General features: G+C 48.3%; 1 protein-coding gene across 4 annotated transcripts in view; it reads left to right on the top strand.

Moving 5' to 3' along the window:
• The window catches only part of PHLDB3 (pleckstrin homology like domain family B member 3), a 28480-nt gene that overhangs the window by 10227 nt on the left and 3995 nt on the right, over nt 1–14258 (top strand). For 2 of the 4 annotated variants that reach the window (XM_055369597.2, XM_055369602.2), the window contains exons 10-14: nt 6238–6337; nt 6491–6581; nt 6665–6752; nt 7036–7092; nt 13757–13973. In XM_055369597.2, the coding sequence (XP_055225572.1) occupies nt 6238–6337; nt 6491–6581; nt 6665–6752; nt 7036–7092; nt 13757–13973 (553 nt within the window). Of the gene's footprint in view, nt 1–6237; nt 6338–6490; nt 6582–6664; nt 6753–7035; nt 7093–7197; nt 7298–13756; nt 13974–14258 lie in introns of all 4 variants that reach the window. The other 2 variants (XR_010131975.1, XM_063701409.1) reach the window with 2 other exon arrangements.

Here is a 14258-nt window from a genome sequence, read left to right as displayed (position 1 = left end):
CCAAAGTGCTGGGATTACAGGTGTGAGCCACTGTGCCTGGCCCACTGGTTTTTATTTTTTAACTTTATCTTGGAGATTGTTTTATATTGATACATTTACAGTTGCCTCATTTTTAATGACTTTACAATAATAGTAATAACATTAACAATAGCAATAATAATAACAATGGTTTTATTGAGTCATTATAGTGTGCAAGGCATGGTTACAAATGCTTCATGCTGATTGGCTTACTGATTTGTCTTTGCAACAAATCTGTGAGCTAGGTTCTTGTTTCCATGTTATAGGCAAAAACACCAAGACAGAGAGGTTAAGTTGTTTAACCAGCTAGTATGTGGCAGAGCTGGGATTTGAACCCAGGTACTCTGTTTTCAGAACTTAGGTTCTTTTTTCCTTTTTTTTTTTTTTTTGAGATAGGATCTGGCTCTGTCACCCAGGCCAGAGTGCAGTGACATGATCTGCCTCCCAGGCTCAAGCCATCCTCCCACCTCAGCCTCCAGAGTAGCTGGGACTACAGCCACCACACCCATCTAGTGTGTGTGTGTGTGTGTGTGTGTGTGTCTGTAGAGACAGGGTTTTTCCATGTTGCCTAAGCTGGTCTCGAACTCCTGAGCTCAAGTGATCTTCCTGCCTCGGCCTCCTAAAGTGCTGGGATTATAGGTGTGAGCCACCACACACAGCCTCCTAGAGCCTAGGTTCTTAATCACTCTGGGCTTCACAATTCTACTCTGGGGGCATGGAACAGCTCTCCCTCTGCAGATGGTGATTTGAGGTTTTTTTTTCCAGTTTAAGCAATACTGTTAAGTATACCAGTGTGTGGGCTGGGCTTGGTGGCTCATGCCTGTAACCCCAGCATTTTGGGAGGCTGAGGCGGATGGATCACCTGAGGTCAGGAGTTCCAGACCTGGGCGACAGAGTGAGACTTTGTCTTAAAAATAAATAAATAAATAAATAAATAAATAAATAATAACAGTGTGCGTCAGCTCATGCCTGTAATCCAGCACTTTGAGAGGCCGAGGTGGGTGGATCCCTTGAGGTCAGGAGTTCAAGACCAGCCTGGCCAACTTGGTGAAACCCCATCTCTACTAAAAATACAAAAAAATTGGCTGGGCCCGGTGGCTCACACCTATAATCCCAGCACTTTGGGAGGTGGAGACAGGCGGAGCACGAGGTCAGGAGTTCGAGACCAGCCTGGCCAACATGGTGAAACCCTGTCTCTACTAAAAATACAAAAATTAGCAGGGTGTGGTGCACGCCTGTAGTCACAGCTACTTGGGAGGCTAAGGCAGAAGAATCGCTTGAACCCGGAAGGTGGAGGTTGCAGTGAGCCAAGATCATGCCACTGCTCTCCAGCCTGGGTGACAGAGCGAGACTCCGTCTCAAAAAAAAAAAAAAACAAAAAAAAACGGCCAGGTGCAGTGGCTCACGCTGGTAATCCTAGCACTTTGGGAGCGGAGGCAGGCAGGTCATAAGGTCAGGAGATCAAGACCAGCCTGGCTAACATGGTGAAACCCTGTCTCTACTAAAAATACAACAAATTAGCCTAGTCCCAGCTACTCAGGAGGTTTTGGCAGGAGAATTGCTTGAACCTGGGAGGCGGAGGTTGCAGTGAGCTGAGATCATGCCACTGCACTCCAGCCTGGGCAACAGAGCGAGACCTTGTCTCAAAAAAAAAAAAAAAAAAATTAGCTGGGTGTGCTGGTGTGTGCCTATAATCCCAGTTACTCGGGAGGCTGAGGCAGGAGAATAGTTTGAACCCAGGAGATGGAGGTTTCGGTGAGCTAAGGTCGCACCACTGCATGCCAGCCTGGGCGACAGAGCGAGACTCCATCTTAAAAAAAAAAAATCTTGTTATTTATTAATCAATATTAATAACACTAATTTTAAAGCACTTAATATAGGTCAGGGTCTGTTCTAAACCATTTTATCACTTTGAACCTTATGGAATTGCTAATATTTGGAGGCAAGAAACAGTCGTATACTGGCAATTCCCCTGGCTCAACCTAATATATAAAATTTCATTTTTTCTTGGGAAGAACCCCCACAAGCAGGTTCCGTTATTATTTGGGTGAAGGGTTAGCAGATGTTCTTCTGTATGGGAAATTAACTTTCTGGCTGCTTCCCCTGGAAACCTGATGAAGGTAGGTGTCAGCTGTGTTGCTAGGCAACGTGACTTAGGATAGCAATTACCCTTATTAGTAAATTGCATATATGAAAATACTTGGTGGGATGCCATGTCCAGTCCTGTGGAGTTGTCACCTGAGTTGTTGACCCCTGTGCACAAAAGGCCTCTAAGACCAGGTGCACCCTGTACCCACCAATGTGGATCATTGCTTAGCTCCTGGATCTCACCTGGGGGCCACGCATGCTTCTACATGCATTGCGGGAGGTCACTCATTTAATCCTTGCAACAACCCAGGAAGGGCAGTGAGATGTTACCCACTTTACAGAGAGGACACCTCGCTTGAGAAGAGAAATGACTTGCCTACGTCATGCACCCAGGAAGTGGCAGAGCTGGGATTTGAACCCGAACCGGCCTGTTTCTATGGCGTGCTGATGGCTTATGCAGTTCCTACAACATAAGTGCCCTGCAGACAAAGCTGGGGTCTGTCCTGCCCACTTGGTTCCTCAGTGCCAAGCATCTAATATCTCCCAGCTAGGAAGTGCTGGGAATGTGGCTGGAAGGAAGGAAAAAGTCAAGTAAAGCACAGGGATTTGAGCCTCAGTTTCTTCTCTGTGAAGTGGAGCTAACATTTCTCAACTCCCAGAGTTTCTATTTTTTTTAGTTTTCAATTTTTGAGACAGTCTCACTCTGTTGCCCAGGCTGGAGTGGAGTGTAATGGTGCGATCTTGGCTCACTGCAGCCTCTACCTCCCAGGCTCAAGCGATTCTCCTGCCTCAGCCCCCCAAGTAGCTGGGATTACAGACATGCGCCAGGCTAATTTTTGTATTCTTTGTAGACATGGGGTCTCACTATATTGCTCCAGGCTGGTCTCAAATTCCTGAGCTCAAGTGATCTGCCTTCCCTGGACCTCCCAAAGTGCTAGGATTACAGGTGTGAGCCTTCATGCCTGGCCCATTATTTTCTTACCCATGATTCCCCTTAACCCCTAAATATTCCTAAATTTACTACCTAATGTCAAGCCCATTCTCTTACACAACCACAGTTCAGTGATCGATTTCAGGAAACATAACACTGAGACAACACTATTAGAATCCACAGACCTTATTTATATTTTATCAGTTGTTCCACCAATGTTTTTCCCTCCCTCCCTCCCTCCCTTCCTTCCTTCCTTCCTTCCTTTTTCTCTCTCTCGCTCTCTCTTTCTTTTTTTTTTTCCTTTTTGGCAGAGTCTTGCTCTGTCGCCCAGGCTGGAGTGCAGTCGTGTGATCTCGGCTCACTGCAACCACTGCCTCCCTGGTTCAAGTGATTCTCCTGCCTCAGCCTCCCGAGTAGCTGGAATTACAGGTGCCCACCACCACGCCCAGCTTATTTTTGTATTTTTAGTAGAGACGGGGTTTCACCACATTGGCCAGGCTGGTCTCGAACTCCTGACCTCAGGTGATCTGCCTGCCTCGGCCTTCCAGAGTGCTGGGATTACAGGCATGAGCCACTGTTCCTGGCCCCACCAGTGTTTTTTCTAGCAAAAAATTCACAAAAAAAAACAAACTTTTTTTTTCTTGGCTCAGGAACACAGGTTGCATTTAGTTGTCATGTTTATTTGCTTTTAAAAAGTTAACATTCTCCTCGTTCAAAATTCACACGGTGTGGGAGGATATTCAGAAAAGACTCTGCGGCTCTTGTTCCCCCTCCTACGCTGTTCACTTCCTGAGGGCCACCAGGGTTACCAATTTCCCATGTGTTCCCCAGAGATATTCTGTGTTGACACAGCTAGTCATGTATGTACTTTCTCCCTCTTTTATGCATACCTAGTTTATTCTACGCTGTTCTGTACTTGCTTTAACAACAACAACAACAAAAACAAAACTTTAAGAGATAGATCTCACTGTCGCCCAGGCTGGAGTGCAGTGGCATGATCATGGCTCACTGCAGCGTCAACCTCCTGGGCTCAAGCGATCCTCCCACCTCAGCCTCCTGAGCAGCTGGGACTACAGGTGCATGCTACCACACCTGGCCTTGGTTTTCTCTTGGATATTATGTTCTGTTTTTTTTCTTTTCTTTTTTGGATATTATGTTCTATCTGGATGTAGGATGCATCTTCCTCTTGTTCTACACTGCAGAATTGTCCTTAGAGTCACCTGGGTGCGGTGGCTCACGCCTGTAATCCCAGCACTTTGGGAGGCCGAGGCAGGTGGATCACTCGAAGTCAGGAGTTCGAGACCAGCCTGGCCAATATGGTGAAACCCCATCCCTACTAAAAATACAAAAATTAGCCTGGCGTGGTGGCACATGCCTGTAATCCCAGCTACTCGTGAGGCTGAGGCAGGAGAATCGCTTGAACCCAGGAGGCGGAGGTTGCAGTGAGCCGAGATTGCACTACTGCACTCCAGCCTGGGCAACAGAGTAAGACTCCAACTCAAAAAAAAAAAAAAAGGTCTATGGAGTGCATAAGCCATGGTTCATTTACCTTGTCCCCTTCTGATGGGCATTTAGGTGGTCTCCAGGCATTTGCTAGCACAGATGGCACTGCAGGGAATCACCTTGAACTCAGATCACTTTGCATGTGTATGAGTGTATCCATCCGCTGAATTTCTAGAATTGGAATTGGGGCTCCATGGTTTATGCATTTGTCATTCAGATTTTTTTTTAAAAAGCCAAGTTGCCCTCCATAAAGCTTGTTCCAGTAGAACACCCCCAGTATCATGTGAGGGCATCTGGGTTTCCTACATAGCCACCAGCACGGTGGGTTTTTTGTTTTTTTGTTTTACTTATTTATTTTTTTTGAGACAGGCTGTCACTCTGTCGCCCAGACTGGAGCGCAGTGGCACAATCTCAGCTCACTGCAACCTTGACCTCCGGGGTTCAAGCGATCCTTCCACGTCAGCCTCCACAGTAGCTGGGACTGCAGGCACGTGCCACTATGCCCAGCTAATTTTTCTATTTTTTTGTAGAGACAGAGTTTCACCATGTTGCCCAGGCTCATCTCCAACTCCTGGGCTCAAGCAATTTGCCTGCCTCGGCCTCAAAGTGCTGGCATTATAGGTGTGAGCCACTGCGCCTGGCCGCAGTGGGATTTTTTTTTTTTTTTTTTTGAGACAGAGTCTTGCTCTGTCATCCAGCCTGGATTTCAGTGGCGAGATCTCGGCTCACTGGAACCTTTGCCTCCCAGGTTCAAGCAATTCTCCTGCCTCAGCCTCCTGAGAAGCTGGGATTACAGGCATGTGCCACCACGCCTGGCTAATTTTTGTATTTTTAGTAGAGACGGGGTTTCACCATGTTGGCCTGGCTGGTCTCGAACGCCTGACCTCAAGTTATCCACCCGCCTCGGCCTCCCAAAGTATTGGGATTACAGGTGTGAGCCACCACACCCGGCCCACAGTGGGATTTTTAGAAAGAGTTTTCTTGAGGCATAATTCACGTCCCTATACAATTCATTCATTTAAAATGTACAGTTCTGTGTCTTTTAGTATATTCAAAGTTGCGCAAACATTACCACAATCAATTTTAGAACATTTTCATTATCCCCCAAAAGAAACCCTGCATCCCTTAGCCTCTTGGTTCCCCCATCTACCCCAGTCCGGGCAACCACAATTCTACTTCCCATTTCTATGTTAATTTGCCTGTTCCGGACATTTCTTTTTTTCTTTTCTGTTTTTTTTTTTTTTTTGAGACAGAGTCTTGCTCTGTCGCCCAGGCTGGAGTACAGTGGCGTGATCTCAGCTCATTGCAATCTCCACCTCCCGGGTTCAAGCGATTCTTCTGCCTCAGCCTCCCGAGTAGCTGGGACTACAGGCGCGTGCCACCATGCCCGGCTAATTTCTGTATTTTTAGTAGAGATGGGGTTTCACCATATTGGCCAGGCTGGTGTCGAGCTCCCGGCCTCAGGTGATCCACCTGCCTTGGACTCCCAAAGTGCTGGGATTACAGGCATAAGCCACTGCGCTCAGCTTGATATTTCTTATAAATGGGATCATACCCCTGTGAGGTCCTTTCACTCAGCACGTGGACAGTAGTGTTTTGATTTGTGCTGACTGGGTGGTGGTGTCACTGGGCAGTGCTCTGACTTAGGGTGGAGATCAAGCCTTTTTCCTATGCTCATGAGCCTTCTGTGTTTTCAGGGCTCCATTGGCCTCCAGAGGACTGGAAGCCTGCCCCGGAAAAGGGGAGAGAGGGGGAGCCAGAGAGGATCCCCCCGACCTCTGTCCTTCCATTGTACTGGTGAGGATCCCCCTGTTCCCCACTTCCTTCCCGCATCAGCACTCATCCTGCAGCAGAGGATGGAGGAAACCCGCACCTATGCCTGCAGGGGAGAAGTGGACAGGCTCAGGCCAGGGTGTATCCAGCCCTGTAACCTGGTCCGCTCTACCCTAGAATCCCTGGAGGCCTCAGCTCTCCCGCCAGCAGTGGGGGACTCCGGCAGATACCCCCTCTACCAGCTGCTGAACTGTGGCCGTGGGAATAGGTGAGACATCAGAGAGAAGGTGGGGAGATGGAAGAAGAGGCCCAGCCACTGTAACCCACCCCGTCTGTGTTCCCTCCTCCTAGCTGTGGGGCCATCCACCCAGACATTGCCCACATGGAGCGGCTCCTGCAGCAGGCCATGGCGGAGAGGGAGCGGCTGCTCAAGGCCCGGGTGAGAGCCCAGGCCATCCTTTTAGGAACAGAAGACTGCCCCAGCCTCTCCTCCCTCAGACCTGGGAGACCCCCAACTCCACCTCCTTCAGACCCAGGGGTCCAGGCCCCCAGCCCCTCCACCCTCAGACCCAGGAGTCCAGGTCCCCAGCCCCTCCCTCATACCCAGGAGTCCAGGCCCCCAGTCCCTGTACCCTCAGAACAGAGAAGCTAGGACATTCTCCAGCCACCCTACCGTCTTATGGGCTGGCATCCTCATTGAGTGCTTCATACTGAATCCACAGGAAGGAACAAGAAGGGGCACGGAAGCTTCCTCAGGCCCTGCTGTTCCTGCCATCACGGTCAGTCCCACCCCCGCCCTCACGCCCACCTCTCCCTGCTCTGTTTCTCCCCCTGACCTATGCCCTTTCTTACATCTGACCCTTTCCTCTCCTCCAATTGAACAGAAAATTGTCCTGGGCTTGGCAAGGGAAAGGGAATTGCAGAGGACCAGTTCCTGTTCCCATGACCCGATGATGGTCATCTCCATGTGTGGCAGGTCCTCGGGTAACTTGCTCTACTCTGCCTCATTTTCCTTTTCTGTACATTGGTGACAATGTCAGCAGTCAGTAAAGAAGGAGGACAAGTCCATGCTGGGACTTACTCCTGGCCTCAAGCAATCCTCCTGCCTCAGCCTCCCAGAGTACTGGGATTATAGCGTGAACCACCATGCCCAGTCCATGCTGGAACTTTTAAAAATCATTTAAAATTTTGTTTTTGGCTGGATGCAGTGGCTCATGCCTGTAATCCCAGCACTTTGGGAGGCCAAGGCGGGTGGATCACCTGAGTTTGCGACCAGCCTGGCCAACATGGTGAAACCCCATCTCTACTAAAAATACAAAAATTAGCCGGGCATGGTGGCACATGCCTGTAATCCCAGCTACTCGGGAGACTGAGGCATGAGAATCACTTGAACCTGCAGATGGAGGTTGCGGTGAGCCGAGATTGTACCACTACACTCCAGCCTTGGCAATAAGAGCGAAAATCTGTCTCAAAAAAAAAAAAAATCAAAACCAAAAAACTTTTTATTTTTATTTATTTAAAAAACTTTTTAGGCCGGGCACAGTGGCTCACGCCTGTAATCCCAGCACTTTGGGAGGCTGAGGTGGGTGGATCACGAGGTCAGGAGTTCAAGACCAGCCTGGCCAAGATGGTGAAACCCCGTCTCTACTAAAAATACAAAAAATTAGCCGGGCATGGTGGCGGGCACCTGTAATCCCAGCTACTCGGGAGGCTGAGGCAGAGAATTGCTTGAACCTGGGAGGTGCAGGTTGCAGTGAGCCAAGATCACACCACTGCACTCCAGTCTTGGCGACAGACCAAGATTCCGTCTCAAAAAAAAAAAAAAACAGAAAACCTTTTATGATAGAAATATTCAAGCATATGCATGAGAGTAGATTAATAGACCCACAGGTGCCCACTGCGCAGCTTTAATCATTTTCAATATTGAATCTTGTACTTGCCAACTTTTTATTTTATTTAACGTTTTAATTTGTGTGAGTATGTACTAGGTATATATATTTTATTTTTATTTTTAATATTTTTCTTTTTTTCTCATAAGTCTTCTGCACTCCTATATTTTTAATGTATTTTATTTTTGTAGAGATAGAGTCTTGCTATGTTGTCCAGGCTGATCTCAAACTCCTGGCCTCAAACAATCCTCCCATCTCAGCCTCCAAGGTGCTAGAATTATAAGAATAATTCTAGGGCATTGGTGCCCAGCCACCAGTTTTATTTTACTAATCCCATACCTACATCCCACTCTGCACTGAAATATTTTAAAGCAAAATATGGTATCCTTTCACTCAAACATCACTGTGTATCTCCAATAGATAGGCTTGTTTTTTGGGGGACAGAGTTTTACTCTTGTCGCCCAGGCTAGAGTGCAGTGATGTGATCTCAGCTCACTGGAACCTCTGCCTCCCTGGTTCAAGTGATTCTTCTACCTCAGCCTCCCGAGTAGGTGGGAGTACAGGTGCCCACCACCACACCCATTTATTTTTTTTGTTTGTTTTTAGTAGTGATGGGGTTTTGCCATGCTGTCCGGGCTGGTCTTGAACTCCTGACCTCAGGTGATCTGCGTGCCTTGGCCTCAAAAAGTGCTGGGATTAAAAGTGTAAGCCACTGTGCCTGGCCAATAGGTTTTTTTTTTTTTTTAACATAACAAAAATTCCATTGTCACATCTTATGAGATTATTAATTTCATTATATTGTAATATATAGTCCATATTCACATTTCTCTCATTGTCTCCAAAATATGTTTTTTAAAATTTATTTATTATTTTTCTTTTCCTTTTTTTTTTTTTTTTTTCAAGATGGAGTCTCACTTTGTTGCCCAAGCTGGAGTGCAGTAGCACAATCTCGGCTCACTGCAATCTCCGCCTCCAGGGTTCAAGTGATTCTCCTGCCTCAGCCTCTGGAGTAGCTAGGATTACAGGCGCCCACCACCATGCCTGGCTAATTTTGTATTTATAGTAGAGATGGGGTTTCACCATGTTGGCCAGGCTGGTTTTGAACTCCTGACCTCAGGTGATCCACCCGCCTTGGCCTCCCAAAGTGCTGGCATTACAGGCGTGAGCTACCGTGCCTGGCCTTGTTTTCCATTTTTAACAGTAGAGACACTATGTTGGCCAGGCTGGTATTGAATTCCTGGCCTCGAGCCTCCCTTCTGGCCAGCCAAAGTGCTGAGATTATAGGCCTGAGCCATCATGCCTGACCCAAAATATCTTTTCACAGTTGATTTATTTGAATCTATATGCAAAGCACACACTATGCATTTGGTTTAATGTCTCTTAAATCTTTTAATCTCTAACAGTTCCGCCTCCCCATTAAAGAAAATGCTATTTATTTGTGGAAATAATCAAATAATTTATCCTGTTGACTTTTTCACATTCTTGATTTAGCTGACAACTCCCTTACATAAATTACATTTTTGCCTATACTAATAACATTCATAGAATCAATGCGTTTTGTTATAAAGAATGATAAAGCTAGGCACCATAGCTCACACCTATAATCTCAGCACTTTGAGAGGCCGAGGTGGGAGGATCACTTGAGTCCCGGAGCTGCAGACCAGCCTGGGCAACATAGTCAGACCCTCATCTCTACAGAAATTTAAAAAATTAGCAGGTGTGGTGGTGCATGCCTTTGGTCCCAGCTACTCGGGAAAAGGCTAAGGTGGGAGGATTGCTTGAGCCCAGTGGGTGGAGGCTGCAGTGAGCTATGATCGCCCCACTGCACTCCAGCTTCAGTGACAGAGTGAGACCCTGCCTCAAAAAAAAAAAAAAGAATGATAGATAAAGTATTAAGAAAGTGGTCACTTTCTTCCTGATCTCACTTCTACTGCTGAGAAGCCTTCAAATCTGTGTTTATACTTTTCCACATGCACCAGTCAAGCCATATTTTGTGAATTTGTCTCATAAATAAGCACATCCTTCCCAGCCTTTGTGTTTTTACCACCATCTGTCCTTCCCTTATTCATTTCAGCCAATATTTATTGAGTGCCTACTGTGTGCTAGACCCTGGGTCATAGCAGTGACCAAGATAACAATCCCCATCTTTGGGGGAAGCTGATGTTTTAAGGGGGAAGATGGACACAAAGCAACATCAATATGTAAAATAAATAGCATGTCAGAGGCTGATAAGAGCCAGGGAGCAAAATAAGGCAGGAACGGCAGTGGGGTCTTCTGCGTTGTAAGGCATAAGCTTGTGCTCATTAAAAACGAAGCACAGGCCAGGCGCGGTGGCTCACGCCTGTAATCCCAGCACTTTGGGAGGCTGAGGTGGGCAGATCACCTGAGGTCAGGAGTTCGAGACAAGCCTGACCAACATGGAGAAACCCTGTCTCTACTGAAAATACAAAAATTATCTGGGCATGGTGGCATGTGCCTATAGTCACAGCTACCCGAGAGGCTGAGGCAGGAGAATCGCTTGAACTGGGAAGCAGAGGTTGCAATGAGCCAAGATCACACCACTGCTCTCCAGCCTGGGTGACAGAGTGAGACTCTGTCTCAAGACAAACAAACAAACAAACAGAATTGCTCCTGCTCTGGTGTTCTGCCTGGCTTCTAGCATCATCATTTATTAAACAGTCCCCTGCTGTGTGCTTTGTCCCCTGCCGTACACCCCTGCTATCTTTTGTGCACGTGAGCAAGTGTGTCCCTGGGCTTCACACCTAGAAGAGGAACCTCTAGGTGAGAGACCCTGAGGGCAGCCAGCTCATCCTTGAAACAGCCCCAGAGGAGAGTGCTGTGATAACCCTGGTGTTTTAGCATAGGGAACTGAGGCTCCCAGAGGGGCAGGAGTTCTGTGGAGGTGACACAGCCGGGCAGTGGTGGAGTCCCAAGCCCATCCCTGGTCTCCTCCTAGATTGGGGCCCAGCTCCCCTACGTCCTAGTTTGGTGACCTTGGAGAGTCACCTCTTCTTAAAGCCTCAGTTTCTTGATCTGTCTAGCAGGAACATTAATGGGTTGTTTTGGAGAAGAAACGAGGTAATCACAGTGACCACTTGGCATAGTGCCTGACACAGAGCGGGAGCTTCCACACACGGTGGTGATCCTTGGTCTTCCTGTGTGGATTTGGGGAGATTGCAGGCCCAGCGGGTGCTCTTTAAACCTGGCCTTTCCCTCCCTTCCTTTCCCTCCTCCCTAATCCTTCTCATTTCCCCACCTCACTCTCCTGTCTCCAACCAGTAAATCTCATCTCTGTTTCTCATCCCTTCTTGCACTGGCCTTGCTTCAGTTTTCTTTCTTTTCTTTCTTTTTTTTTTTTTTGAGACATGGTCTCCCTTTGTCACCCAGGCTGGAGTGCAGTGGTGTGATCTCGGCTCACTGCAACCTCCACCTCCTGGGCTCAAGCGATCCTCCCACCTCAGCCTCCTAATTAGCCGGGATCCTAGGCACACACCACCACGCCTGGCTAATGTTTGTATTTTTGTATTTTTTTTTTGAGATGGAGTTTCGCTCTTGTTGCCAAGGCTGGAGTGCAATGGTGCCATCTTGATTCACCGCAACCTCCACCTCCCGAGTTCAAGCGATTCTCCTGCCTCAGCCTCCCGAGTAGCTGGGATTACAGGCATGCGCCACCACGCCTGGCTAATTTTGTATTTTCAGCAGAGACAGGGTTTCTCCATGTTGGTCAGGCTGGTCTCGAACTTCCGACCTCAGGTGATCCCCCCACCTTGGCTTCCCAAAGTGCTGGGATTGTAGGCGTGAGCCACCACGCCCAGCCTAATTTTTATATTTTTTGTAGAGACGGGGTTTCGCCATGTTGCCCCAGGCTGGTCTCAAACTCCTGGGTTTAAGTGATCCTCCCCTCTTGGCCTCCCAAAGTGCTGGGATTACACGTGTGAGCCACCGCACCCATCCTGCTTCAGTTTTCTAACTCCTTGACACTCAAAGTGTGGCTGGTGGAACAGCAGCATCAGGGCCCACCTGGGAGCTTGTCAGACATGCAGAACCTCTCCCCCTACTCCAGACTCCACCCTGAAATGACTGAATCAGAGTCTGTATTTTAACATTTTAACAAAATCCCCAGCGGATCTGCTTGCATGAAGAAATCTGAGAGGTACTACCCTGAACCTCAGTTTGACCTCCGGAATCATACCACTGTTTGCAGGGATTATTTGGGAAGAATAGGTTGGATCAGACCAGCTCATGGTCAGGCTCTCATAAATAGTGGACACTTGTATTGCCTTAAATCCTCCTCCCCAACCTGTATGACCATCTGAGGTGACCACTCTACCTGGTGAGTCCTGGCTCTGTCAGCTCTGGCTGTGTGACTTGCGCCAAGTGACTTAACCTCTCTGAGTCTTGGTTTCCACATCTGTGAAACGGAGATAAATGTACTTACCCCTTCAGGAGAGTTTGAGGGGGCAGAGATTATACCTAGAAAGTACTTAGCAGAGGATTATATTCATTAATTTCATCACAACAATAATAATGTAAACAAGCTCTCTCTTTCTTTTTTATTTTTGAGACAGGGTCTCACTCAATCACCCAGGCTGGAGTGCAGTGGTGCAATCATAGCTCAATGCAATTTCGATCTCCTGGGCTCAAGTGATCCTCCTGGGCTCAGCCTCCTTAGTAGCTGGAACTACAGGTGTGCACCACTAGGCCCAGCTAATTTTTGGATTTTTAGTAGAGATGGGGTCTCACTATATTGTCCAGGCTGGTCTCCAACTCATAGCCTCAAGTGATCCTCCCACTTCAGCTTCCCAAAGTGCTGAGATTACAGGCATGAGCCACTGCACATAGCTTCTCTTCTCTTCTCTCTCTCTCTCTCTCTTTTTTTTTTAAAATAGAGAAGGGGTCTTCTGTGTTGCCCAGGCTGGTTTCCAACTTCTGGGATCAAGGGATCCTCCCACCGCAGCCTCCTGAGTAGCTGGAATTACAGGCTCAAGCCACCACACAGGCTCCAATCTTCATTTCTTTTTTCCAAAAAAAATTTTTTTTTTTCAGAGACAGGAGCTCACTATGTTGCCCAGGCTGCCCTTGAATTCTTAGGCCTAAGGGATCCTCCTGCCTCAGCCTCCCAAAGTTCTGAGATTACAGGCATGAGCCACCACGCCCGGCCCGATCTTCATTTCTTTTGATAGGCCTCTGATGTTTCAGGGTGAGCTCTAGGGTCAGAAATACCTGGGTTCGTGTCCCAGTTCTGCTGCCTAGAAGCTCTGTGTGACCTCGGGTGCATTATGTCATCTCTCTGTACCTCATTTTGCTCATTTGTAAAATGGGGCTCACAGTTGCCATGAAGTGCCAAGGAGCTGATGTCCATAAAGTCCTGGGCAGAGCATCACAGTCAATCCACGTAGCCGTTGCATTTGTCAGATGGTCCTAGTTAATATTACCCTCTAAAGGCTGTAGCGGGCCTTACACGCAAGCTGCTATGACTTGCTCCCCTCGAGGGGCTCCAGGCTGTAGAATCCCCCGCCCCTTACATCAGCTGCCCCGTCTCTTTGCTCCCCAGGCCCCGCCCACCCCACCCCACCCTCCAGGCCCGCGAATCTTGGATCTCCGGCAGCATCTGGAGGGATGGGGCCACAACCCGGAAAACTGCCCACATGTGCAGGTGTCTGGGTGCTGCTGCCGTGGACCCCTGGTGAAGATGGGCGGCCGCATCAAGACCTGGAGGAAGCGATGGTTCTGCTTTGACCGCCAAGCCCGCCGCTTGGCCTACTATGCGGGTAAGTCCAGCCTGGCCACCATCGGCCCCGGGACGCTGGAATTCCACTCCGGAGGCCTTTCCTCTACAGGCACCAGAAGTCCTGGCCCCCACTTTCCATGTTCCCCAGGATCCAGAAGTTTGGTTCCCTAGCTCCTAACTTCCCTACAACCCAGGAGTCCAGGCTCCCAGCTCTCTCTCTCCTCCAGACCCTGGAGTCCAGATCCCCAGCCCCTCTTTAAGCCACCCAGAATTCAAACCCCCAGTCCTCCTCAGGGACATAGATAACAGTTTAGTACAATTCAAG

The sequence above is a fragment of the Gorilla gorilla genome, chromosome 20 (assembly GCF_029281585.2).
Source record: "Gorilla gorilla gorilla isolate KB3781 chromosome 20, NHGRI_mGorGor1-v2.1_pri, whole genome shotgun sequence".
NCBI classification, from domain to species: Eukaryota; Metazoa; Chordata; class Mammalia; order Primates; family Hominidae; genus Gorilla; species Gorilla gorilla.
Note: the sequence above shows the minus strand (reverse complement) of the source record. Positions and strands in the feature narration are given on the sequence as shown.